The 23,720-nt window shown below is 40.8% G+C and overlaps 2 protein-coding genes across 4 annotated transcripts in view; one reads left to right on the top strand and one right to left on the bottom strand.

Moving 5' to 3' along the window:
• The window catches only part of ascc2 (activating signal cointegrator 1 complex subunit 2), a 17,931-nt gene extending 6,915 nt beyond the window's left edge, over positions 1–11,016 (top strand). Inside the window, exons 8-19 of the mRNA XM_057832552.1 lie at positions 255–367; positions 433–507; positions 658–762; positions 827–895; positions 961–1,035; positions 3,630–3,846; positions 3,929–4,125; positions 5,961–6,080; positions 6,219–6,443; positions 6,510–6,600; positions 10,394–10,485; positions 10,550–11,016. Coding sequence (XP_057688535.1) covers positions 255–367; positions 433–507; positions 658–762; positions 827–895; positions 961–1,035; positions 3,630–3,846; positions 3,929–4,125; positions 5,961–6,080; positions 6,219–6,443; positions 6,510–6,600; positions 10,394–10,485; positions 10,550–10,721 — 1,551 coding nt within the window. The 3' untranslated portion in view covers positions 10,722–11,016. The remainder of the gene's footprint in view (positions 1–254; positions 368–432; positions 508–657; positions 763–826; positions 896–960; positions 1,036–3,629; positions 3,847–3,928; positions 4,126–5,960; positions 6,081–6,218; positions 6,444–6,509; positions 6,601–10,393; positions 10,486–10,549) is intronic.
• Positions 10,078–23,720, bottom strand: rnf215 (ring finger protein 215). Of its 3 annotated transcripts, none has more exons than XM_057832556.1 (10): positions 23,219–23,720; positions 23,018–23,155; positions 20,530–20,601; positions 20,375–20,445; positions 20,230–20,284; positions 20,061–20,165; positions 19,846–19,962; positions 11,583–11,711; positions 11,418–11,520; positions 10,078–11,348 (listed from the first exon to the last, which is right to left on the bottom strand). In XM_057832556.1, exons 1-10 carry the CDS (start codon positions 23,435–23,437, stop codon positions 11,326–11,328), a joined length of 1,032 nt encoding a protein of 343 aa, XP_057688539.1. In that variant the 5' UTR covers positions 23,438–23,720; the 3' UTR covers positions 10,078–11,325. The 3 variants fall into 3 exon arrangements, with proteins under 3 accessions (XP_057688539.1, XP_057688538.1, XP_057688536.1); XM_057832555.1 differs by having other exon boundaries at positions 20,375–20,460; positions 23,219–23,719; XM_057832553.1 differs by having other exon boundaries at positions 20,375–20,601.

Genomic DNA, 23,720 nt, shown 5'->3' with positions numbered 1-23,720 from the left:
CGGGTGGGCAATGACATGTTAGGAACTCTTGTTTTTTTTTTTTTCACTTTTTTTCGGTATGGGATCAGGACTGCATTGGCAGATTCTCAAAATCAGATGACTGACTCGGGTGCAAAGATATGCGATCAGACCATCCCTAATCGTGAACATTATGTTTGGGTCGTGAACGTATGAAAATACAAAACAAGTATTATATTAATGACTACAAATGTCCGCGACCAAATGCTAGCAGGCTAACGTCTTTATATTTACAGGACTTTTTGGACATTATTCTTTACCTGTGTGACACCAGCAGTACCTTGCACGCCTTCTTTAGCGTCTTCCCCGGTGCGTGCGCCACCTTTCACTCGCACAGCTTTCTTTGCAGGTAAATCCAGAAAAATGTGCACAATCTGTCCAAAATATCTACTCCATCCTTCCTTCCCATTGCAGATTGTCTTCGTTTTACGAAAGTGTTATGCCCGACCTTGAAAAGGCCTTAACGAAGAGAAACTTTGAGGATAAAAGGTGAGTGTTTAAGAACCCAGATTGGTTACTTGCTGGATTAAAGTTTAGGTTCTGGGCTGTACTAGACTGCAAGTTAAAATGGATTGCACGTTGATCACTGTCAATCTATCTTTCACCCCCAAGTGACTAAAACCGAAAATGTCTTTGCAGTCTTCAGGAGGACGTGTGGCGGAGGTTGTCCCACTCACGTCGCAAGATGTTAGAGACGGCCCACCTTCTGCTGCACCACACATGCTTACAGCCCATTCTGGAAGGGTAAGGCTACTACGTCACAACATGCACATGCTGAATACTAATAGGTGTTGATGTCTTCTTTTAGGGTAGAAAATACACAAACATTTGCAGAAGAGCTGCTGCAACACTTCACGTCGTTTCTTTCAGAGAAAAGGTAAAAGATTTGCCATATAGCGCGTGCTTGTGTTGTACAGTTTGACATTTTTGGTATTTTTGCAGGTTCTTGTGTGACTACGACGAGTTGTTTCCCATTGCAGAAGATATCAGTCTTCTCCAACAAGCACTTCCTGTTATGTATCCTTTTGTCAACTACGTGGTAAACATAAAAAGTTGCGTTACGTTAAAATAAAAATAATAATAAATAAATAATGCTAAATTTTAAGCTAAAAGCTATAATTGAAAGACATAACGAGAACCAGCTGAAACTCTTGGTGTAGTTGTCCCAATCACATATTTTTGCACCTGATTTTGAGGGTCTCTCCATTTCGAGTAGCGATCCGATACCAAAGCAATGTGTTCATTTATTTCATAATTAATTTTTTTGTCTTTCTTTTGGCAATATCCTTATCCATCTTGATTATTTTGTTGTTTGGTAGCCATTAAAAAATCTCAAAAACCTAAGATTTCCAATCACCGTAATCCTTATACCTCTCGATTATTTTGTTTCTTGTAGTCCTTAACTCATTTATTCATGAACTCATTCATGTTGACATTAACTCATTCACTGGCAGCAATCAATCGCTGCCAGCCCTCAGAGTCAAAATGGATTGGACGTCTATCACCGTCAATTGCAGCCATTGAGTTAAAACCTAAAAATCAAAAAATACATTTTAAAATCCTGCTTTTTTTCACCCAATTTTGGTCTTCCAAAAGTGACTTGATCGGGCTGGATTTCCGATAATTTGATTGGATCGGGGAAATCTAGGATTGTTTGTTGTAGAGATTGACCAATATGTTTTTTTTAGGGCCGACACCGATTATTAGTAGTTAAAGGGGCATCATTGAAATGCCCAAAGCATGTTCATTGAATGTTTCTGCCACTTGGGGGGTGGCATGGTTAGGGGTAGAGTAGTCGTTCCCCAACCCAGAGGTTGTGTCGTTCGATTCTCCACCCTGAAGACCTTGTCTAAGTGTCCTTGAGCAAGATACTAAACCCTACGTTGCTCCTGGGGCTGCGTAGATGAGGATATAGTATGAAGTGCTTTGAGGGCCTTAAAAAGGTGGAAAGTGCAATATAACTGTAACTCCATTTAACATTACCATTTAACCAATCAGAGGACGGGGTGAATTTGTGTGCAGGAGACAGCAGGCAGGAGAGAGGCACGGCTATATCTGAGCTGAATTAACCCAGTTTTAAATGGATTGTTTTCATATCGGCCGGTCGGATTAAAAAAAAAAAAGGCCGATACCCTTATACGTCAAATTTCCAAACATCGGCGCCAATAGCCTGTCTTTCTGTTGTTTGTTGACAAAACTTAACTCAAACATATTGAAATTAAAGACACTCATCCTTTTTGATTTTATTATATCCAAAAGCAATTAGGCTCGAGCGTTTATGTCACAGCAGCACGGGATCATGCGAGATTTGCGACAACGCAGCCATATTTGAAGCACGTCTGCATCACGGGACATTTAAAATTAACGTCAAATACAATTCAACTACGAGTGCCAAAGATGGAAAAAAGTAAGGAAAACTTGCCAGTTCGATACAGAGACAAACTTGTTACCACGGCAAAGGACAGATATGTGAGCAAACTTAACGATGTGAACAATGTTGACCCTTACGAGCAAGCCGAACACAAATGGAATAAAGATGTCGACAAGCTTCCACCACTACGCGAAATGGACATCATGCAGTATTTAGTGTTTGGTGTAAATTACTACACTCATCAACAATTCCGAAACTACAAATCGCTACAAAGTTACGAACAGTTTTGCTGCGGATCGGTGCAGGACCTGCACATTATAACCGTACCAAACGGCAAAACAATCGTTCTTGCAAAGGTAGGCAATGTGTGTTTACGTTTTCATTGTCATGAACATCTGAATTTGTGCTGTGCTGAGCTGTGATAGTTAAGTGACAAATCAATGCTGTGTTTTAGAAAACAGATTTGTTGCAGACAATGTAGCCTGTGTACAAATTATTTGCCACTATATCACGGCAACATGTAACAGCTTTTTCATTTAGAAACGACAGGATTATGTCTTATGGAGACAATGCACATGTATGCATCCAGTTGTTTAGCTGTTCCTATAGCTAACAACTGGCCGATTTGGGGCATAAAGTTACCGAAATTTGCGTAGACAAACGAAATTAACTTACCGGAGTGGAAGTGCATGGAGCAAACTCTGTGTGTAACTAGAGAGTCAAACGTTATGCCCTTCCTTCTGATCGAGGCCATCCATGCCATTCTTGGACGTTTAGTAAGTTAAGATATGAGCTTTCCCTCGCCTTTTCTCCATGTAGGGATCCGGAAGAAACTCAATGGGGTTCCGTCGAGCTGTACATTCTCCTTTTATTCGATCGGTTGTTGCAATTCTTTACCAAACAATAATTTCCAATCATTTTTAAAGAGTGACTTGAGTCGAAATGCCTCACAGTTTGTTTCCCGGAGTTCTGACAGTGAACTTCCTGCTTCCAACATGGCGATAGGGGAAACCTCGCGAGTGCCACGTCATACGCTCGAGCCTAATATCTAACTGACGCATTTTTTAAGGCATGAGAATACTTTTTAAACTAGAAGAGCACCCTGAGTGAACAGACATTCGCAAAAGCAGCCAAATTTAAAGCATCGGCATATTTCGGAAAGTGGGCACTCCCTGAAAGTATTAAAAAATGATCACAAACCAAAACAAAATGTTATAGAACTTTATATTGTACGCGTCAGCGACGAGACCAGGACGTCTTACCTGCTCCAGGGCGTCCACAGTGCCTGGGACAGCACAGGAAGGCGAAAAACCAAACCCTCGTCGCAATCGCCAAATCAGGGAGCAGTGGGCGGGGCTTCACGGAATATCAGTCAGGATGTGAGGCAAGCCGAAGATGGCAGAGAAACCTCAAGGGGGGCTGAGGCTATGTTGGACGTCCCACGGCGAGGAAGCAATGCAAGTCCTTCAAAATGATTGGTCACGCGATCATTCAAAAAAAAATCTGACTGACCATCTTTTTTTTCCTCTCTCTCTCCAGGGTGCCATTTGTCCGGTGAGCGAGGCAGAGTTAGAGTCACTGCTGTCGTGCATCCGGGATCTGCTGCCTGACCTCGGCGAGGGATTCGTGCTGGCGTGTCTTCAGGAGTATGGCTACGATTCAGAAGTGGTCATCAACAATATCCTTGAGGGACGACTTGCACCAGGCTTGGATGCGCTCGACCGCGCCATGCCCAGGTGTCCCCACACAAACATTATCACTTAACAGCACAAATTAGACTTAACCCTTTATAGGGCACTCAGTTAAAGCGTATTATAATACTAAGGGGCTGTGAGATATCAATAGAACCGTTATGTGGCAAGATAACAAATATTAATAACGTTAACAAAAAAATAAATCACATTCATGAGCAATTATTGAAAATAGATCAAAATTACGAACATTTCCGAAAGTATTCCGGAAACAGCCGAATGGGGATTTGACGTCACAGAAAGGAAACAAAAGGTCGAGGCAGATGCCATCGTTGTTCATTGACGAGAGAGTTGTGTTCGGGTTTTATCAAAAAATCGCTAAAATGGTTCAAACCTGTCAAGCTATGTGGTGTACAAATAGCCATTTGTCACAATGTAGTACCCATGAGTTCCCGAACGCGAGAAAAAGAGCTGGACTACGCAGACAATGAGTGAAGAGGGCTAATTTTGCAGACCCAGCCTCCGGAACGGTTTTGTGTGGTTCGCATTTTACACCTGAAAGCTATTCGAACTATGGACAAATGAAATCAGGTTTTGCTAAGAAATTGCTGCTGAAAGCAGATGTGGTGCCCACCATACACGCACAGCCACTTAAATGTCCCGAGATATCAAGAAAGAGGACGATGACTGGCTCTGATGAAACCACCCTACCACCCCAGGCTAACCAAAGGGGAGCAGCCAAGCTCGAAATGGCCTGAGTGAGTACTCTTTTATAATAAAAAAACATATCACGGATTGGATATAGGACTGGACACATGTATAAATTATCGCTCGTAAAATATATACAACAAATCCTCTAATCCCATTCGTATTTGTGTCTGTTGGCAGAGCGAAAACCTATGATAGCACAATGAATGATAATTATTCTATACATTATTTTGCGGTCACGGTGTATCAGCTTCACAAAAAGAAATGAAAAACAAACCAGTCGGTGTTTCCCACACGATCTGTTGCCGGTGTTTTATCAGTGTTATTGCTCCCCTCAATGATCCTGTCATTAGGCTGCATTGGCTTTCGTTTGGGCTCAAATTGATAACCCAAAACACCAAAGAAAGGTTCGTAACTCTCCTCGTCACCATTAGAAGAACGTTCGTTACGTCTGATTCGTTGCTGCAACTAGAAACAAAATTGTCCGCCATCATCGCCGCCATTCAGTACGAAGCACTTGTTGTGACGTCACGCGCACAATATGCTAGATTTCCGGGATCTCGGGCGCTGGTCGTTTTAGCTTGACAATTGATCCAAATTTCTATCATTTTCTTGGTGTTTTGATGTGTGTAATTACATGAAGTGGCATGATATGAATCCAAAAGGCATGCGTTTATGGATAAATGATGGAATATTAGCATTTCCCCAGGTGTTGTAATACCCTTTAACTAATTTATAGCGATTGATATCCAATCCATTTTGACAGGGCGAGGGTGGCTGTGAGTGATTGCTGTCAATGGAACTGAAAGATAAGCTTTCACAGCCAGGGATCCATCCAGTTTAAATGAATTGGATATCTATCCTTGTCAATGGCAGGCAATGGTTTAAAGCAGGAGTTAAGAATTTTCGACATTAGACTTAAACTTCGAGTTAGCAGGGGTTTAATTAGTCTGTTGAGTTGATTTCATCAAATTTCGCACAGTTTGGTAGTTATCAGTTTCAGGGCTCCGGAGTGGCTAAGCGAGCGCGAGTCTAGTGTCTACTAGTGGGAAATGCAAGTCGCTAAGTAACTCTTGAGCAGCCACTACTTCGTGAATGAAGCGGAAGCACCGCATTGTGGTGGCTGTGAATTTAGTTTGAATTGTGCTTTTTCTCTGTGTCTCTGTTCTTAGGCCGGTGAAAGAAGCTCTCCCAAACGTCCTGGACAGCAGATCCAACGTGTTCGATGATGACGAGTTTGATGTGTTCCGCAGAGAACGTGTAGACATGACGCGCGTCTGGAAGGGAAGGAGGTGAGAGACCACTTGAAGACTTCAATTCTGGTTCAAAACAGAGCTTTAGGCTACCCATATTTGCATACCTAACCCTGGCTTTTAAGTCTCAATTTTTAGAGCCAATTGAACACTAAACGTCTTCAAACCTTCCTACAGGAAAGGCGAGAGCAGTCAGGAGCTCCTGAATGATAAGAAGCACATATCTGAGCAGCGCGCTCGCTACCAGACTTACCAGACGGTGGTGGACGAGGTTGTGCTGCAGGCAGGGGACTCTGCCAGCTACAACGTTGGTGACGACTACGACGACGAGTATGACGACACGTACGACATGAATCAAGTGGGGGCCAACGATCTAGATGGAGACAGCTTGCTCAACAGGAGGTACGGCACAGTAAAACCGGTCTGAGGATTTAGACTCCGATGCTAACGGATGAGTTTCCGCTTCAGACCCTTCACGATGCCCAGAGTCCTGCAGCAAGCAGGCAAAGCTGAGGAAGCAGAGGATGAAGAAGATGAGGAAGAGGAGCAGGGACAGCAGGTAAGTGTCTGCTCGGGCGTCCGAACAGGTTTTGAAGTGCCTGTGAATGTCAAAATTGACGGAAGCATACTAGCTGTTTGAAAACGTTGTTGATTGGAGCCTAAATATTACTCTATAACTGTGGCAAGGATCACATGCACAGCTTACATGAATTCAGTGGCTGCCTTTGACGCCGATAAATGTCCAATCCATTCGAACTGGGAGGGCTGGCAGCGAATGAAGGAATGCGGTACGGAAAATAACTGACTTAGCAGACGCTTATTTAGCTTGTTATTCTCAATTTTATGATTACTATTATCAATGTTGGTTCTTGGTCTCTGATAAAATACAATTTTCCCACAAAATGCGACTTATACTCCAGTGTTACTTATCCTCAAGGGCGTAGGTTAGCATAAGGACGGTGGGGACACACTGGAACGCTACAACCTTATTTGCATTGTACAGGGTGATTCAAAAAGAATGTGCCAAAATCAGCACACATTTATATATTTTAAAATCATTGAAATGGACTGAATTATTGATCAAATATAAATTAATTATATGAATTAATTAGTTAATTAATTAGTATTTGATAATTGAATTGAAAGTCTTTTTAACAAGTAAGTAATTTTTAAAAATTAAGTCATATCGGATTGATGTTGTCCGTGCTGCTAGTGGTGGTGACAATTGAGCACTTGAAATAAAAACTTGAAATTATGTACAATACTTGTATCCAGCTAGTTATTGTTTGTTTTTGTTTTTGTTTTGTTTTTAATGCACTGTAATGGTTTTGGCACATTCTTTTTGAATCACCCTCTATAATGAGTTCCGTTATATTGGTAATTTAGATTGTCTTCACATATGTTGTAAGGATAGAATAGACTTTACCATTATAAAGTGAACTATTTTAATTATGTTCAGACTTACATTTATCCCTTTTCACTTGCTGAATGTGATGGTCCATGTTTTCCCCCTCCTAAACGCACATTTGATTGGCTGATCACTTGACCCTGCCACACACACACACACACGCGCACTCACACACCCCTGACAGATTCATGTCGACAACATGGCGTCTCCTCCGCCCCCTTCGTAGAGGAGGGATTTCAGAAGTTTTTTTCGGCCAGCAGCAGCCACTGTATGTAAAGTAAAAAGACGTGAATTTTGTGGAGGTTGGGGAAACAAATACCACCAATTTGGCTACTGAAAGTCAATTTTGTGGTGGTTGGGGAAACAAACACCACTAATTTGGCTACTGAAAGTCAGACCTGCATCAGAGTTAGCATAACATTAAACTGTGTGAACTTGTTAACCTGTAAAACTACTGCGGTCAGGCCAGCCTCCACAAGGAACAACGAGGTCAAGATAGCCGTCCCTCATTTGGATCATTGTTTACATTATATGCGTTATGGTAATGCAACGCGGTGGCTTCAGAGTGCTAGTCCCTTTTATTGAAAAAAAAAAACGGGGAGCTATCCAAGAATGGGTCCACTCCAGGGGGACACTGAAAAGAACATGAACTGACAAGAAAAAAAACATCTGTGAAATGAAATCACACATCAAAATTTCATGAGAGTACTTTGCAGGGGTAGACAATAAGGGAAATTAGCAACTTCAAAAGCCACTGGCCCAGGTCAACGTGTCAGTTATTGATACCAATAATCACGAAAAAGAACAATTTGCTTGAATAACATATTTTTGCTGTACATTTAATGAAAAATGTGCAAAAACATCAATCTAGTGCAAACAATCATAATCCAATTCCATAATCCTATCCATAATAATACCATAATCACTCCAGTGTAGTGGACCAAATATACACGAGGACCCTGGTTTTCAATTTAGGTGAAAATTCAATTTATTAAAGTCATAAAAGAAACAGTTTAACAAAATATCTTGGGCCCAACATAAAAAAGGCCAACATAACAAAAGGCTTCAACCATACTGACCTCCAGACACATCTCTGTGGCCGTTTAAATCAGGGCGGACTCGACTAACGACCACCTGAAGGAGGTATGACAAGACAAATTAACCAAACACTGTCAACTTAATTAAACCGACAACAGATGGAAAATGTACATATATTCAAACAATAATTAACTAATGTGTATTTAAAGAAACAGTGAAAACTTTACTCCAAACAGTTATAATTAAATCAACTTAAATATCCCCCCTTCAGAATGGTAGGTGCCTGATCTTAGACAGCTGTGGTCGTTACTTCAAATAAAATCCAGTACGCATTCAGACAAATATTAACTAAAGTGTGAACCCATTAGAAAATACATGTCCAAAAAATATCAAATAAATAATTAACTAAATCTTGAAACACTAAATTGTGGTGGTAGTGGTAGCCACCACACCAGTATAGCCAACATTTTTTTCTTGGGAGCTCCAGGAGGAGGTGGGCCCGCGGGAGAGTCCTGTGCCTGGGCAAAGCTTTCCTGTCTTCCCTTTACTGCTCTCTGGAAGTCTCACCTGGCTTCGTTGTCGTAGCGACAATTTAGAAGTCAAAGCGATGGCAATTATGGCTAGTGTTGTTACGGATTACTTAAAAAAGTAATTTAATTACTGATTACACCTCAAAAAAGCAATCTAGTTACTTTACTGATTACTTTATTATCAAAGTAACTAAGTTACTTTATCAGTAACTTATCAGTTACTTTTTACCAATTTTTGTCCTTTTGCTGCTTCAACATAAAAATAACAGAAAAATTTAATCACATGTAGTTGAGTTTTTCACACAAGGCTTAATCTTTGAGTTAGCAAGGTTTTAATTAGTCGATGGAGTTGATTTCAACCACCATTGACTCGCCCTAGCTTAGCCATCCCGGAGCCTTAAAACTAACAAATAACTGACAAACTGCACGAAATTTGTTTAAATAAAGTCCAACGACTAATAAAATCTCCAAAAAACTCCAAGATGAAGCCCAATGTAAAAAATTCTGAACTTCTCCTTTGAAATAGAGACCTAGCTAATAAAATGTTGTCTGTAAAAGTTGTAGAGCAATAAAACAACAAAAACTTATGAAATGAACAAAAATCCTACAACGTACAGTTTTCATAATGGGTCAAAATCATTTTTCGAACAGATCATGTGACTAGCACCTTGAGACTATCCTTTGCTTTGCTTAGCCAAAACTACACCAAACTATATATATATATATATATATATATATATATATATATATATATATATATATATATACTGGACTGTCTCAGGAAATTAGAATACACAATATTCTAATTTTTTGAGACAGTCCTGTGTATATATACAGGACTGTCTCAGGAAATTAGAATACACAATATTCTAATTTCCTGTGTATTCTAATTTCCTGAGACAGTCCTGTATATATACACAGGACTGTCTCAAAAAATTAGAATATTGTGTATTCTAATTTCCTGAGACAGTCCAGTATGTATGTATGTGTATATATATATATATATATATATATATACACACACAGTGGGGAGAACAAGTATTTGATACACTGCCAATGGGAGTCTCACCAATAACTTTCTAATATCCATTTGCAAGAGTAATGCTATTTGAGTCAAATAGAAATAATACATCTTCTTACATATTACTGGGACTGCAGTAACAAATAAAATGCTTGTAAAATAGCTGGAAATTATGACGAGCACACATCCAAAATTGTTAGAGGTTATATCCCAATGATAGGCATTTAATTCATACGGATTGATTCTATTCATTTTGGTCATATAAACAAATAGCAATGAATAGCATCAGTATTGATACAATTCAAATACCACCCAACGCCTATGCATGTAACTCAAGCTTTGTTGTGTCCTACAGAGCAACATGAACAAGGACCAGTTTATTCAGGACCCCGCACTTCTTAGGGAGCGAGCCGCAGCCAGACGAGCCGCCATGCAGCAGAGGAGAGGGTAAGCCATCGGCGGAGGAACTCGCAGCAACAAAGTTTATTAAGCGGCGACCGATCCCCTTCAGCGTCCAGCCGGAGCGCCAGAGCCACGTGGTGGGCCGTCCCAAAGGCCAGGGACAGACACTGGACACATTCCTAGACAGACGAAAGAAAGAAGCCAACAAGGGCCGCGGGGCCAATCACAACCGCCGTAACATGGCCGACCGCAAGAGGAGCAAAGGTATGATCCCCTCGTGATGAGACGTACCCAAGAAAGAGGACTGCTGTTTTTTTGGTAATGACTGACGCACTCTTCTTTTGGACAAGTCATTTATTTAATTGGAAACCAAAGTGGAAGAGCAGTAGAGAGATGTTTATTTTTGCACTAAAAAAAGACATCCAAGCAAAATCTGGAAGAAGTGGATGTTTATTGCATTGAGCTTGTCATCCATTTTGCGCCTTCCCAAAATACAAATCATCAACTTTTGTACACAAACCTGATCTGTTAGCACTTTGTAACAGCACATTACTCAAAATAAATACTTGAATCAGGTCTCCATACTGCTTTGAGATTAATTTGACAGTGTTGACATCCTTTTGGACCCACTGATGCTGAGGTTTTTGTGGTTATGGATTAAAAATAGCATATAATGACAAACACTGTCTTAAGGTCTTTCAAAAGTTGACTTGGTCATTTAAATTTACCTCACTGAATGCCATTGATAGCGATAGACGTCCAATCTGTTTGCTGCTAGCCTCTCCCAGTTCAAATGGATCAGATGTCTATCGCCGCCAATGTTACATAAACATTGAGAGCAGCACTGAGTCCTTTAAAACACAAAAATCAGGGTTATTTCTACTGCTAACTGCTCCTGCAAATGCCACCTGAGGAGGAAAAAAAATGGCGTTAACTGGGCTCACTGGTGCCAGATGCTAATATTTACTAGCACTCACCCAAGATACTGCGCTTGCACAACGGGCAGGTATGACGTAACAGCAGCCAGGGGTCAACGCACTCTTGGTGGTACTCGTGTCGGCAGGGCAAAACGCGAAGACGCTGAAGGGGCGGACGTGTGTCACTCATGTCATTTGCGTAATCAAATCCGTTGTCGTACTTACCTGGTTTTGGTGGAAGGGCTCCAAACAGACGGCGCAGTTGTCAGTCTCGTCGTGCCGCACTTTGGGCATTTGGTACATTTTGGTCTGGAGGGAGGACATAGTCTTCAGGACGTCCTGTTTAGGAAAGGACTGAAAAAGATGAGGGGAGAACAGTGTTGGTTGTTACAATTTCTACTAGGGATGTCCCAATCCGATCACGTGATCGGAAATCAGGCCGATCGCGCCATTTTTCAGACAACCAGAATCGGGTGAAAAGGATCGGGTTTTTAATTTAAAAAATATATTTGTTTTTCTGCTTCATGCTGGTACAGCTCCGCACCCTCCCTTGTGTTAAGCAGTGCGGCGCAACTGTCCAGCTTGCGTTTGGTACTTAAAGTTAACGATGAGTGACAGGTTTGTTGCTTTGATCTTGCCATAGAAGCTCGGTAGCTCTATGATCAAAAGCACAAATGTGTCAATCATCGTTTAACTTGTTACACACTAGCGGTAGTGTGCTGCGGCAACTCATTGTGTAAGTGAGACGCTGTTCTCAGCAGCATGAGTGGATTTGAGTGGACTCACTCAATGAAGTATTTAATAAAGATGAGCATTTTTCTATGTTATTCTTGTTCAAAAATAATTTCCATTATGAAAATATACGATCGGGACATTCCTAATTTCTACTCGTTCATATGTGCTGGAATAGCAGTTTGTTTATTATGTGGGAGGTGTGGCCCAGTGGTAGTTTTCCCCAACCCAGAGGTTGTGGGTTCGATTCCCGCCCCGATGAACTCTCCTAAGTATCCTTGAGCAAGATACTGAACCCTACGTTGCTCCTGGTGCTGCGTCACGGGTAGGTGAGGATACAGTGTAAAGCGCTTCGAGGGCCTTAAAGGTGGAAAGGCGCTATACAAGTGTAACACCATTTACCATTACAGGTAAGCTTCAAAGAGCAATATGTAAGATTTGCAATTCAACTCTTCATTAAATGGCATTAATATTTCAACACATACTCTTCGTTCATCCTCTGAACCACTTATCTTCACGAGGGTCACGACTCACTGGAGCATATCCCGGCTAAAAACAAGTTGGAGGCAGTGTACACCCTGAACTGGTCACCAGCCAGTCGCAGGGCAAAAACAGACAACCATTCATGCACATACCCACACCTACGGACAATTTGGAGTGTTCAATCAGCCTACCATGCATGTTTTTGGGATCTGGGAGGAAACCGGAGCAGCAGAAGAAAACCTATGGAGGCCTGAGCAGAACATGAGTCAAATAGGGGTGAGTAGGCCTATCATACTTATATATTAAAATTGTGCTTGTATTGGAACATAAGGGCCGCTGTGCCCATTTTACTAAACTTCAAACCCGCTTTAACTATGAGGTTACCATCCATGATGCTGCTGCCAGGCATGAAAATCACTCACCTTTTGACAAATTCGCTGTTTTGAAATCAAAAAGGGTGACCTACGTAAATTGTGTAGATCTGAGGAGAAAATTTTTAGGGATGGGATGGGGGGGACTTAACTCCATCTAACTAACTAACGACATGTTTTATTGAAGTTGCTAAGCCTGTCGCGATATGCAATGAGTCAATTTGTCGCAAGGTAAATAAAAATGAGGGCGGTAATTTTCAAGGCTGCGTTTTATCACCGCGTGTGTGAGTGCATACATTTGTGCGTGCGTGTAGATGACATATGAGACTCCAGTTGTTGTGTCCAGATGTTAATTGGTCATCAACACGCCGTAGAATTAACAGTTCACACAAACAAAATAAGGAAACACATTGATATTAAACACTGTAAACGTCAGCATTGCTACATTGACACTAATGGGGAACAAAAGACGACCTACTTTAGCCTGCTATAAAACTTTGGCAGTCTTCTCCAAAACGCAAACTTGCGTTTAAAAGGTGACACATGAAAAATCGCTGGTTAACAGTAGAGGTGTGCATCGGCACTGCCCTCACGATTCGATTCGATTACGATTCGGAGGGCCACGATTCGATTCGATTCGATTAAGAGGGCCACGATTCGATTCGGTTCGATTCGGCAATGCATCACGATGCATTAAAGCCTGGGATGCATTAAAATGCTAAAGCAAAGCATATTTTTCGTGAATCATGAGGCAACACAAGGGGTCAGACATTAAACACCTTTTTATAGGCTCCTGTGTCATTCCTGGTTGTAGTCAAATGAAAATAGTAATATATATAAAAATAATAAAAAAACATCACAGCATTTAATTAGTGCTTTGAATGAGACCAGGGCTTTCTTTCTTTTTCTTTCTTTTTTTTTTTTTTTTTTTTACACACACTAGCAGCCTTTCATTTTTTAAACACCGCATAAGTTTGGTCAAGTTTCCCACCAACCTCATAGAAGCCAAAATGTCTCCATATGCCTGCTTTCAATGTCTTTGGTGCGTCAATAATCTTTCGCGCTTCCTCTTTCTCCGCTTTAGCCATTGTCATTATGTCTTATCTCTGCTTTGAGTGCCACTGCGCAATTGCGCATGTCTGTGACGTTACTCCCGTGAGGAAGCCGATTTGAGTTCCTCATCCCCCCCTGCATTGCTTGTACAATAGCTCCCTCTACAGGTAAACATGAGAATAATAATACAAATGGGGAAACCAAATCCATTGCATCACTGGAAGATTTTTGAACGGACTTATATATTTTAATATGTGCTGAATCGATTCGGCTTGTTGCCCGCATCGAATCGCATCGTCCATGGCCCGCATCGGGATGCATCGCCGCATCGATTATTGTTGACACCAGTAGTTAACAGCATTTGCAAACAGAAAAATGAAGAAAAAAATCTATTGGTGACACCACAAGCAATGACAAAAAGTGCTTCTTGCCGAGTGTAAAGTTGTTAGCGGTTTAGCGAACGTCCTTCCGGTGAACATTTCAAAATAAAAGCATGTCACGTTCGTCACATAAATAACGATTTCTGGAGTTAATTCTGAAGTATGTGTAAGGGTACATGTATTTGTATTAACCGTTTTGGTACGTGGTGCTCTGTTCGGAACGGAGGTGTACCGAAAAAGTTTCTGACGTAATGTAACCCTTTCTTTTCGAGGCTGTGAGTCGATCGGGTTACAATTTCTTTGTGTAAATTATATTTACTCCGTATTCTCTACTATAATGAGGACCAACACGGTACGACAGTATAACCCAGAAACGTCAATGGCACGACAATGTGGCCGGCGCGAGAACGCAGTGAAACACGGGCGTTAAAGTCAATCAGCCAATCCATACCAGTCGCAGTGCGGCCGCGTGTTAGACGCGTCCCAGAAGCACGACGCACGCGAAAAGAACGGCAGAGTTTATTATTTGACGCGAGACGCGGCCCTCCTGCGTCAATACTACTACCGGTAGCTAGGATCAGGCAGACCGGAAATCACTTGTGTAAAAATACGGTGGACCCGGTCGATTTTCAAACTAATATGCAATCGTAACCCACTTTTTGACTCCATCAGATCTCTTGAGTGGCAGATCGGGGCACAGTTGACTTGTCTTTGTTGTTTTACTGCTGTCTTCTCTGCTATAATAATAACCAACACGGCCCCGTGTTCAGTACAAAACTCTCCTACCGCTACAAAAAAAGTAGGAACTAATATTCACATAAGAACTAAAGTTATACAACATAAAATATACAATATAAATGAATACTACATGACATTTGTAAAATATAAACACATAAATAATAGCCCATTTATATAAAATGAAATGAGCTAAATCATCTGTAATTAATATGAATTATATGCAGATCCTGCTTACACAATTGAAATTTATGAATTTCTGTGTGGCGCTTTAACTTGAGAAAATCCACCAATAAAGCGTTTGATAACCGTTCATAAGAAAAAAAAAAACGATTATATTTGTAAAATACATGTTAAAATCTTTGTCATTGGGATTGCTTTTCTCTTTCGCACAGGACTTTTTTTCTTTCAGAAAGAAAGCTGACCAATACGCGGGGTCTGTAAGGCAAATTGTTGTTGGATTATCTTTAAATACCCGCTACTTTTTGAGCAGAATTCTAGCTTTGTATAGGCTAATGTTCCTATTGTTGAAAGCACAAAGGTGTGTAATAAACAACTAGCACATTTATATTTTGCATTTTGTTTTCTTACTGTACCGAAAATGAACCGGACCGAGGTAAGTACCGAACCGAGATTTTTGTGTACCGTTACACCCCTAAGTATGTGGGATTAATACTATAATATGTAAATACTGTAATACTTAAGAAATTCAGACTCTACACTAAGAATAGCTTTAAAATGACACCCTTTTTAAAAAAGATGACTGGCAATGAATATTATAATTATTATAATACTATTATATATTGCACAGGGTACCCGCGGGTTATTAAAAGTTTTAAAAAAGCATTGAATTTAGTTTTCCATTATTAAAGGTATTAAAAGTATTAAATTAGCTTTTGTAAGTCTGGAATTTGTTCACCGCGGTATTAATTTTCAAGAACATCTCAGTGCAACCTAAATATATCCGTGACAAAGTTTTTTTTTGTTTTTTTTGTTTTTTTTTTTAATCCATAACAAAGATGACGCATAGAATTTTTATGATGCACTGCACTACAAATCGAAATGCAACTCGTGCGTGCCAAACCACCACAACCGGCAAAACGGAGAATCCATCCACCTCTGCATCGGGAATGCGTCCGTTTGTCGGTGGAACGAAAACCCTGCAGGCAGAAGTATTGTGGATTCTGAACACCAAAACAGACCACCATTCATATACTTCAAATGAGCCCATTGGTGATCTGTTTCGGATATTACGTCATTTTTGGTCGGCATCGGCTGTCACAATGTTGGTCATATTGCGTTTTGTTCCAGAGGGAGCGTTCCCGATGTCTTAACTGTCTTTTGTAACGAATTTTAAGTTGGCAGGAAGAAAAAAACGCACATTTTCTTAATGTTTAAATAGTCTACATATTTTTATGAATATTATAAATGCATTTACACAATGAAATAACGCTGGAAAAGTTTGTTAAACATAATGTTGCTCAAATAGTGTTTTTTTCTGGAGGGAGCATTCCCGACTTCGTAACTGCAGCCAATTTAAGCTCATCAAGACTTTAAGATAGAGGTAAAATCGGGCCTAAAAAGTCCAGCCCGACCCGAACTGGTCCGCGGGTATTAAAGTCCGATCCGCATTTTGTGTGATAACATTTGTGACGATGTCTGCATAAAAGCCTGTCTTTTGTAACGAATTCTCAGTCGGCAGAAAAAAAACGCACATTTTCCTAATGTTTAAATAGACTACATATTTTTATGATCATTATAAATTTATTTACACAATGAAATAACGCTGGAAAAGTTTGTTAAACATAATGTTGCTCAAATCGTGTTTTTTTCCGGAGGGAGCATTCCTGACTTCGTCACTGCAGCCAATTTAAGCTCATCAAGACTTTAAGATAGAGGTAAAATCGGGCCTAAAAAGTCCAGCCCGACCCAAACTGGTCCGCGGTTATTAAAGTCCGATCCGCGTTTTGTGTGATAACATTTGTGACGATGTCTGCATAAAAGCCTGTCTTTTGTAACGAATTCTCAGTCGGCAGAAAAAAAACGCACATTTTCCTAATGTTTAAATAGACTACATATTTTTATGATCATTATAAATTTATTTACACAATGAAATAACGCTGGAAAAGTTTGTTAAACATAATGTTGCTCAAATCGTGTTTTTTTCCGGAGGGAGCATTCCTGACTTCGTCACTGCAGCCAATTTAAGCTCATCAAGACTTTAAGATAGAGGTAAAATCGGGCCTAAAAAGTCCAGCCCGACCCAAACTGGTCCGCGGTTATTAAAGTCCGATCCGCGTTTTGTGTGATAACATTTGTGACGATGTCTGCATAAAAGCCTGTCTTTTGTAACGAATTCTCAGTCGGCAGAAAAAAAACGCACATTTTCCTAATGTTTAAATAGACTACATATTTTTATGATCATTATAAATTTATTTACACAATGAAATAACGCTGGAAAAGTTTGTTAAACATAATGTTGCTCAAATCGTGTTTTTTTCCGGAGGGAGCATTCCTGACTTCGTCACTGCAGCCAATTTAAGCTCATCAAGACTTTAAGATAGAGGTAAAATCGGGCCTAAAAAGTCCAGCCCGACCCAAACTGGTCCGAGGTTATTAAAGTCCGATCCGCGTTTTGTGTGATAACATTTGTGACGATGTCTGCATAAAAGCCTGTCTTTTATAACGAATTCTCAGTTGGCAGAAAAAAAATGCATTTTCTTAATGTTTAAATAGACTACATATTTTTATGATCATTATAAATTCATTGACACAACGAAATAACGCTGGAAAAGTTTGTTAAATATAAATAAACAGATGCGGTTTTGCGGACTCGCAGAGGGGACGATTATAAAGGGCGTATAGGCACGCTCTGGCTCTGCAATGACCATACAGTGCCTTCTTTTTTTATCCAAATTATTTATTTTATAACAAGTATTCCTTAGTTTATCATTCATACATCGTTAATATACAGTTATTTCAAAAGTTAGCGAGAAAGAACCAAGGCCCGGCCCGACGTAATAATTGACATTTTAATTTTGGTCATGTTTTCAGTTTAATTTAGCTGTTTCCAGCTTGCTATGTTTATAATTGCGATGTTTGTTTACTGCTTTTCCTCTTACTGCGAAGAGGGAGGAAGTTACATCGGCCGCCGCTATGATATTTAAGTCATCAGCCATCTGCTGTGACTCGGGAATTTAACGCCTGCTTTCACGCACACTGCTTCCCATGTCAGTCGACACGGGAAATTGTTTTCACACACAACTGCTGCACGGTTAAGTCCCGCGATATTCCCGTTGTTTTGGAGTATGTGATAGGGGCTCAAGTTACATCCAGATACTTTAGGTTGCAGTTTATGGGTCATGCGAAGGCAGTGGACCTGCTTAAACATTTCGGTTTGCCTTTCGAATGAATGTGAATTTCGCCGTTTTAACTCGAGAGTTAGCTATGTTCACTGGGGTCTTGGCAGGTGCACTAGCGGCTAGCCTGTTACAGAAGATGGCTGGTCTGAGTCCTGTCCTCCTCCTCTTTTTGTCCATAATTATTGTGTGCGTGTGTGTGTGTTTAAAAAATTCTGACAGACTTTATAATGTTACTTTAAATGTGTTTTAATTGTATCTTCAATATATGTGCATTCTTTTGTCAAACACACTTAAAAATTGAGGTTAAATTTGATGTCCAGTGCTGTATTTATTTAATATGATTCAATATGATCTAAAAAATGGGTGCGAGAAAAGTATTAATTTTCAGTTGAAATGGCATTAAAAAAGGTCTTAAAAGTCTTTAATTTAGATTCATCAATCCTGGGGGGAACCTGCTGCAGTATATACAATAAAAATGCTAGATTTTTTTTTTAAAGAATTATTTTGAATAATGTCGGAAAGGCGAAGTCCGTTTTCTGAATCTATTTACGTTCCATTTTTTCGCACTAGTAAATGCTCTGTGCTAAGCTTGCACAATATATCGTTTGAGCATCTCCATCGCAATGTACGCATCCGCAACAGTCACATCACAGGACAAGCAATTTTTTTTTTTTTTTTCAACATTTCAACTTTTGTTTTACTTCATAAACGCAGCAAGTGTGCACATCCTGTATTAAACTGCGTTATATAAATTAGGGCCGATGGTGAAAAGGATTGGGTTTCTGTTTAAAGACAACATACAGTACATTCATGATTTTCTGCTTCATGCTCGTACAGCGCCACAGCGTCTCACTCTCCCTCCTGCTAGGCAGAGAGACCAAACTGTTTTTCATGGTCAACAGTGCAGCTATTCCAAACTGAGCTATTCAAGTTATTTGGTGAAAATTTTCTCGTTTTAATATCGCAAACTCCCCAAACATTGCAATGATAGTTTTGTCCAATATCATTAAAGAAATAAAAAAAATTATTAGTCGATTAATCGTAAAAATAGTCTGCTGACTAATCGGGAGAAAATTAGTCGTTTGGGACAGCCCTACCGAAACATATTTCCTCCATAACCCTTCTCACCTTTTTAACCCCTGACCCATTTTCATGCCTGTGTTGCACTGCTTTGAGATTTTGTGTTTTTATGATTAGGGGCCATGTAATCAACTATTTTGCATGTTCTCTTGGTTCATTATTCTTCATGTCCATTTGATGGACTTAAAAATACATGTTTTGGGCAAGTGTAAGTGAAAATATTTGAAAGTTTTTAAATGGTTTTAGGGGCCCCGAGTCCTATTTCTCGCCCCAATCAGTTTTGGGGACTAACCTCCATGTTGTCGTGGAGCTGGCGCTCGCGATTCAGTCGGCGTGCCTGCAGGATGACGCCCGTGCTGAGAATGAACACCACCCACAGGATGGTGTCCCACAGCTGCTGTAGGTTCTTCTGAACACAGTAGCATACAGGATAGTCCATTTATCATTGGATACAATTGAAATTGAATTAATCTTGGGGGGGGGGGGGGGGGGGGGGATCCTACACACCTGCACTTGTGACTTTGTCTCCCCCGTGCAGATGACACCCTGCCACTCGCCATAGCGCCCCCCTCTGGAGCGGCCACAGCTCGACCACAGTGTCAGCGTGGCGCCCTGCTCCCAAATGCACTTTTTAGCTAATGACCATTCAACAGGGGGCACTATGTTGAACACTTACCAGATTGTCATGTAGGACTTTTGAGAACGTAATTTTTGCTGATGCGTGGAGGCCCCTGAGGAACATGTGCACAATACAGTACATTAACATGACGATAATGCAACGTAGCACATTGCAATGCTACCATTTTGATCCACTAGCCTACTTGAGCAGCGCTCCGATGAGCCTGGTGACGTTCTCCGACGTTTGGATGATGATAACAGGCTTGGACAGAACCTGAGACAGATCCATCTCAACCACAACACAAACACTCATGTTATTTTTTTCTCTTATCTGCGCAAATGTGTTTTTTCCCCATACTTCTCTGACTGTGTTTTGGTTGAGAGCCAGGATGATGAGTGCGGACGCTCCGAGCACCAACGCTCGCTTCATCTGAAGATTAAGAAGAGATTTTCTTCAAAATCATTTCAAACTTACTGGCTGCCATTGATTGCGTTACACATCTAATCCATTTGGATTGGGCGAGGCTGACAGCGAATGTTGGCTGCCAGCCATTGAAAAAAAAAAAAAAAAAATCAGGTTAAGACAACACTCGCCACGCTGAATCCTAATGTGAACGCGAATGCTATGCTAACGGTATGAGTCACATTTAGTGTGTGATGATCAATCAGCACAGACCTTTAAAGGTTAAAGCAACATGGTATATTCTCTTTTGCTCAGATAAGCAAACAAATGGTACAGTGCCTTGCAAAAGTATTCGGCCCCCTTGAATCTTGCAACCTTTCGCCACATTTCAGGCTTCAAACATAAAGATATGAAATTTAATTTTTTTGTCAAGAATCAACAACAAGTGGGACACAATCGTGAAGTGGAACAACATTTATTGGATAATTTAAACTTTTTTAACAAATAAAAAACTGAAAAGTGGGGCGTGGAATATTATTTGGCCCCTTTACTTTCAGTGCAGCAAACTCACTCCAGAAGTTCAGTGAGGATCTCTGAATGATCCAATGTTGTCCTAAATGACCGATGATGATAAATAGAATCCACCTGTGTGTAATCAAGTCTCCGTATAAATGCACCTGCTCTGTGATAGGCTCAGGGTTCTGTTTAAAGTGCAGAGAGCATTATGAAAACCAAGGAACACACCAGGCAGGTCCGAGATACTGTTGTGGAGAAGTTTAAAGCCGGATTTGGATACAAAAAGATTTCCCAAGCTTTAAACATCTCAAGGAGCACTGTGCAAGCCATCATATTGAAATGGAAGGAGCATCAGACCACTGCAAATCTACCAAGACCCGGCCGTCCTTCCAAACTTTCCTCTCAAACAAGGAGAAAACTGATCAGAGATGCAGCCAAGAGGCCCATGATCACTCTGGATGAACTGCAGAGATCTACAGCTGAGGTGGGAGAGTCTGTCCATAGGACAACAATCAGTCGTACACTGCACAAATCTGGCCTTTATGGAAGAGTGGCAAGAAGAAAGCCATTTCTCAAAGATATTCATAAAACTCTCGTTTAAAGTTTGCCACAAGCCACCTAGGAGACACACCAAACATGTGGAAGAAGGTGCTCTGGTCAGATGAAACCAAAATTGAACTTTTTGGCCACAATGCAAAACGATATGTTTGGCGTAAAAGCAACACAGCTCATCACCCTGAACACACCATCCCCACTGTCAAACATGGTGGTGGCAGCATCATGGTTTGGGCCTGCTTTTCTTCAGCAGGGACAGGGAAGATGGTTAAAATTGACGGGAAGATGGATGCAGCCAAATACAGGAACATTCTGGAAGAAAACCTGTTGGTATCTGCACAAGACCTTAGACAGGGACGGAGATTTATCTTCCAACAGGACAATGATCCAAAACATAAAGCCAAATCTACAATGGAATGGTTCAAAAATAAACGTATCCAGGTGTTAGAATGGCCAAGTCAAAGTCCAGACCTGAATCCAATCAAGAATCTGTGGAAAGATTGAAGACTGCTGTTCACAAACACTCTCCATCCAATCTCACTGAGCTCGAGCTGTTTTGCAAGGAAGAATGGGCAAGAATGTCAGTCTCTCGATGTGCAAAACTGATAGAAACATACCCCAAGCGACTTGCAGCTGTAATTGGAGCAAAAGGTGGCGCTACAAAGTATTAACGCAAGGGGGCCGAATAATATTGCACGCCCCACTTTTCAGTTTTTTATTTGTTAAAAAAGTTTAAATTATCCAATAAATTTTGTTCCACTTCACGATTGTGTCCCACTTGTTGTTGATTCTTGACAAAAAATTTAAATTTTATATCTTTATGTTTGAAGCCTGAAATGTGGCGAAAGGTTGCAAGGTTCAAGGGGGCCGAATACTTTTGCAAGGCACTGTACCATGTGTTTCAAAACAACCAAGCCTGGAGCTCAGACTATCTTAAACCTATCCCTAACCCCTGTCATTGTTTGCATACTTGCCTCTTTAAAATATGAAAACCTGCTTGGTTTTAGTTAAAGCACTGTTTTTTTTCATCTGTGTGATTTTGACAAAGATCAGATCACATTTGATGGTGATTTTATGCAGAAATGTAAAATTCCAAAAGGTTCAGACACTTTTTTATACCACTGTAACAGATTAGCCTATTTAACTCAAATTTGTCAAGTGATGAGAAGAGAGAGTGATTTTTGAGAGCAAAAGTAAAAATTCAAATTTACAACACAGTTAACCTTTGGATTTGGTGCTTAAATTTAAATTTGAAAATTGGGATTAAAATTACAGTGAACAAATGTTTTTGCCTGTTTAATAAATTCCAGTTTAATCGTTTTTTCAAGGTGACCAAGTTTGGACACTTCCGCTTCTTTTAAAAAGGCCTTACCTTGCTGACCACCGACTCTGTAAAAGACTTCTGCTTCTTCCCAAAAGCCCCTTGGTGGTCCTCCACGGGCATCACTCCGATCCAAAGCTCTCCTTTCTCCATGTCATCTCTGCTCACTCGCGGCTCCACGTCCTGAATCTAACCAAAAATGAACGCCCATGACGCGATAATCCTAATATAGACGTAATCTTATCCACAGACCAGAACTAAATCTCCTTCCATGCTCTCCGGTTCCTCGCCGCGGCCGTCTGCACTCTCTCCTCGGCTGGTGGTCACCACCTTCCCGCGGAGTAGAGCGCCGCTAAGCCACTTCTCCGCGTACGCCTCCACCACGGCGACCTGCTGGGGAACCAGTAAAGCCGCTGTCGCCGTAAAAGGCAACAGTACCGGCCACAGTAATGCGACCCGCGAGGACGCCATGGTAGTTTACTCCAGCCCGAAAACGGTAAGGTAAAAGCGGCTGCAATTGGCTTACAGTACCGAGCCGGTTTACTGTAAAAATGTAAACAAGCGAGCAGTATTTCTGGACGACACCGGAACTACGAGAGGATTTCTCTCTCAACTTCCCTAGCAAGCGTCAGATGTACGTTTTTGTCTACAGTACATCTTTATAGTGTTCACACACGTTACAGTTGAATACTTAACATTGTGCAAGTATGACATGCAAACGTATCGCCAACTTGATAGCCTGAAATATTTGACA

This window comes from Corythoichthys intestinalis, chromosome 3, assembly GCF_030265065.1.
Source record: "Corythoichthys intestinalis isolate RoL2023-P3 chromosome 3, ASM3026506v1, whole genome shotgun sequence".
In the NCBI taxonomy this organism is placed as follows: Eukaryota; Metazoa; Chordata; class Actinopteri; order Syngnathiformes; family Syngnathidae; genus Corythoichthys; species Corythoichthys intestinalis.
This window is presented reverse-complemented; position numbering and strand designations above follow the sequence as displayed.

Coding starts and splice junctions, on each gene's coding strand:
- rnf215 (XM_057832553.1), bottom strand. CDS start 23,437: ATGGCGTCCTCGCGGGTCGCATTACTGTGGCCGGTACTGTTGCCTTTT. Junction 20,166..20,229: donor AAGTCCTACATGACAATCTG/GTAAGTGTTCAA, acceptor ATTTGGGAGCAG/GGCGCCACGCTGACACTGTG. Junction 11,349..11,417: donor GTGCAAGCGCAGTATCTTGG/GTGAGTGCTAGT, acceptor TTTCCTCCTCAG/GTGGCATTTGCAGGAGCAGT.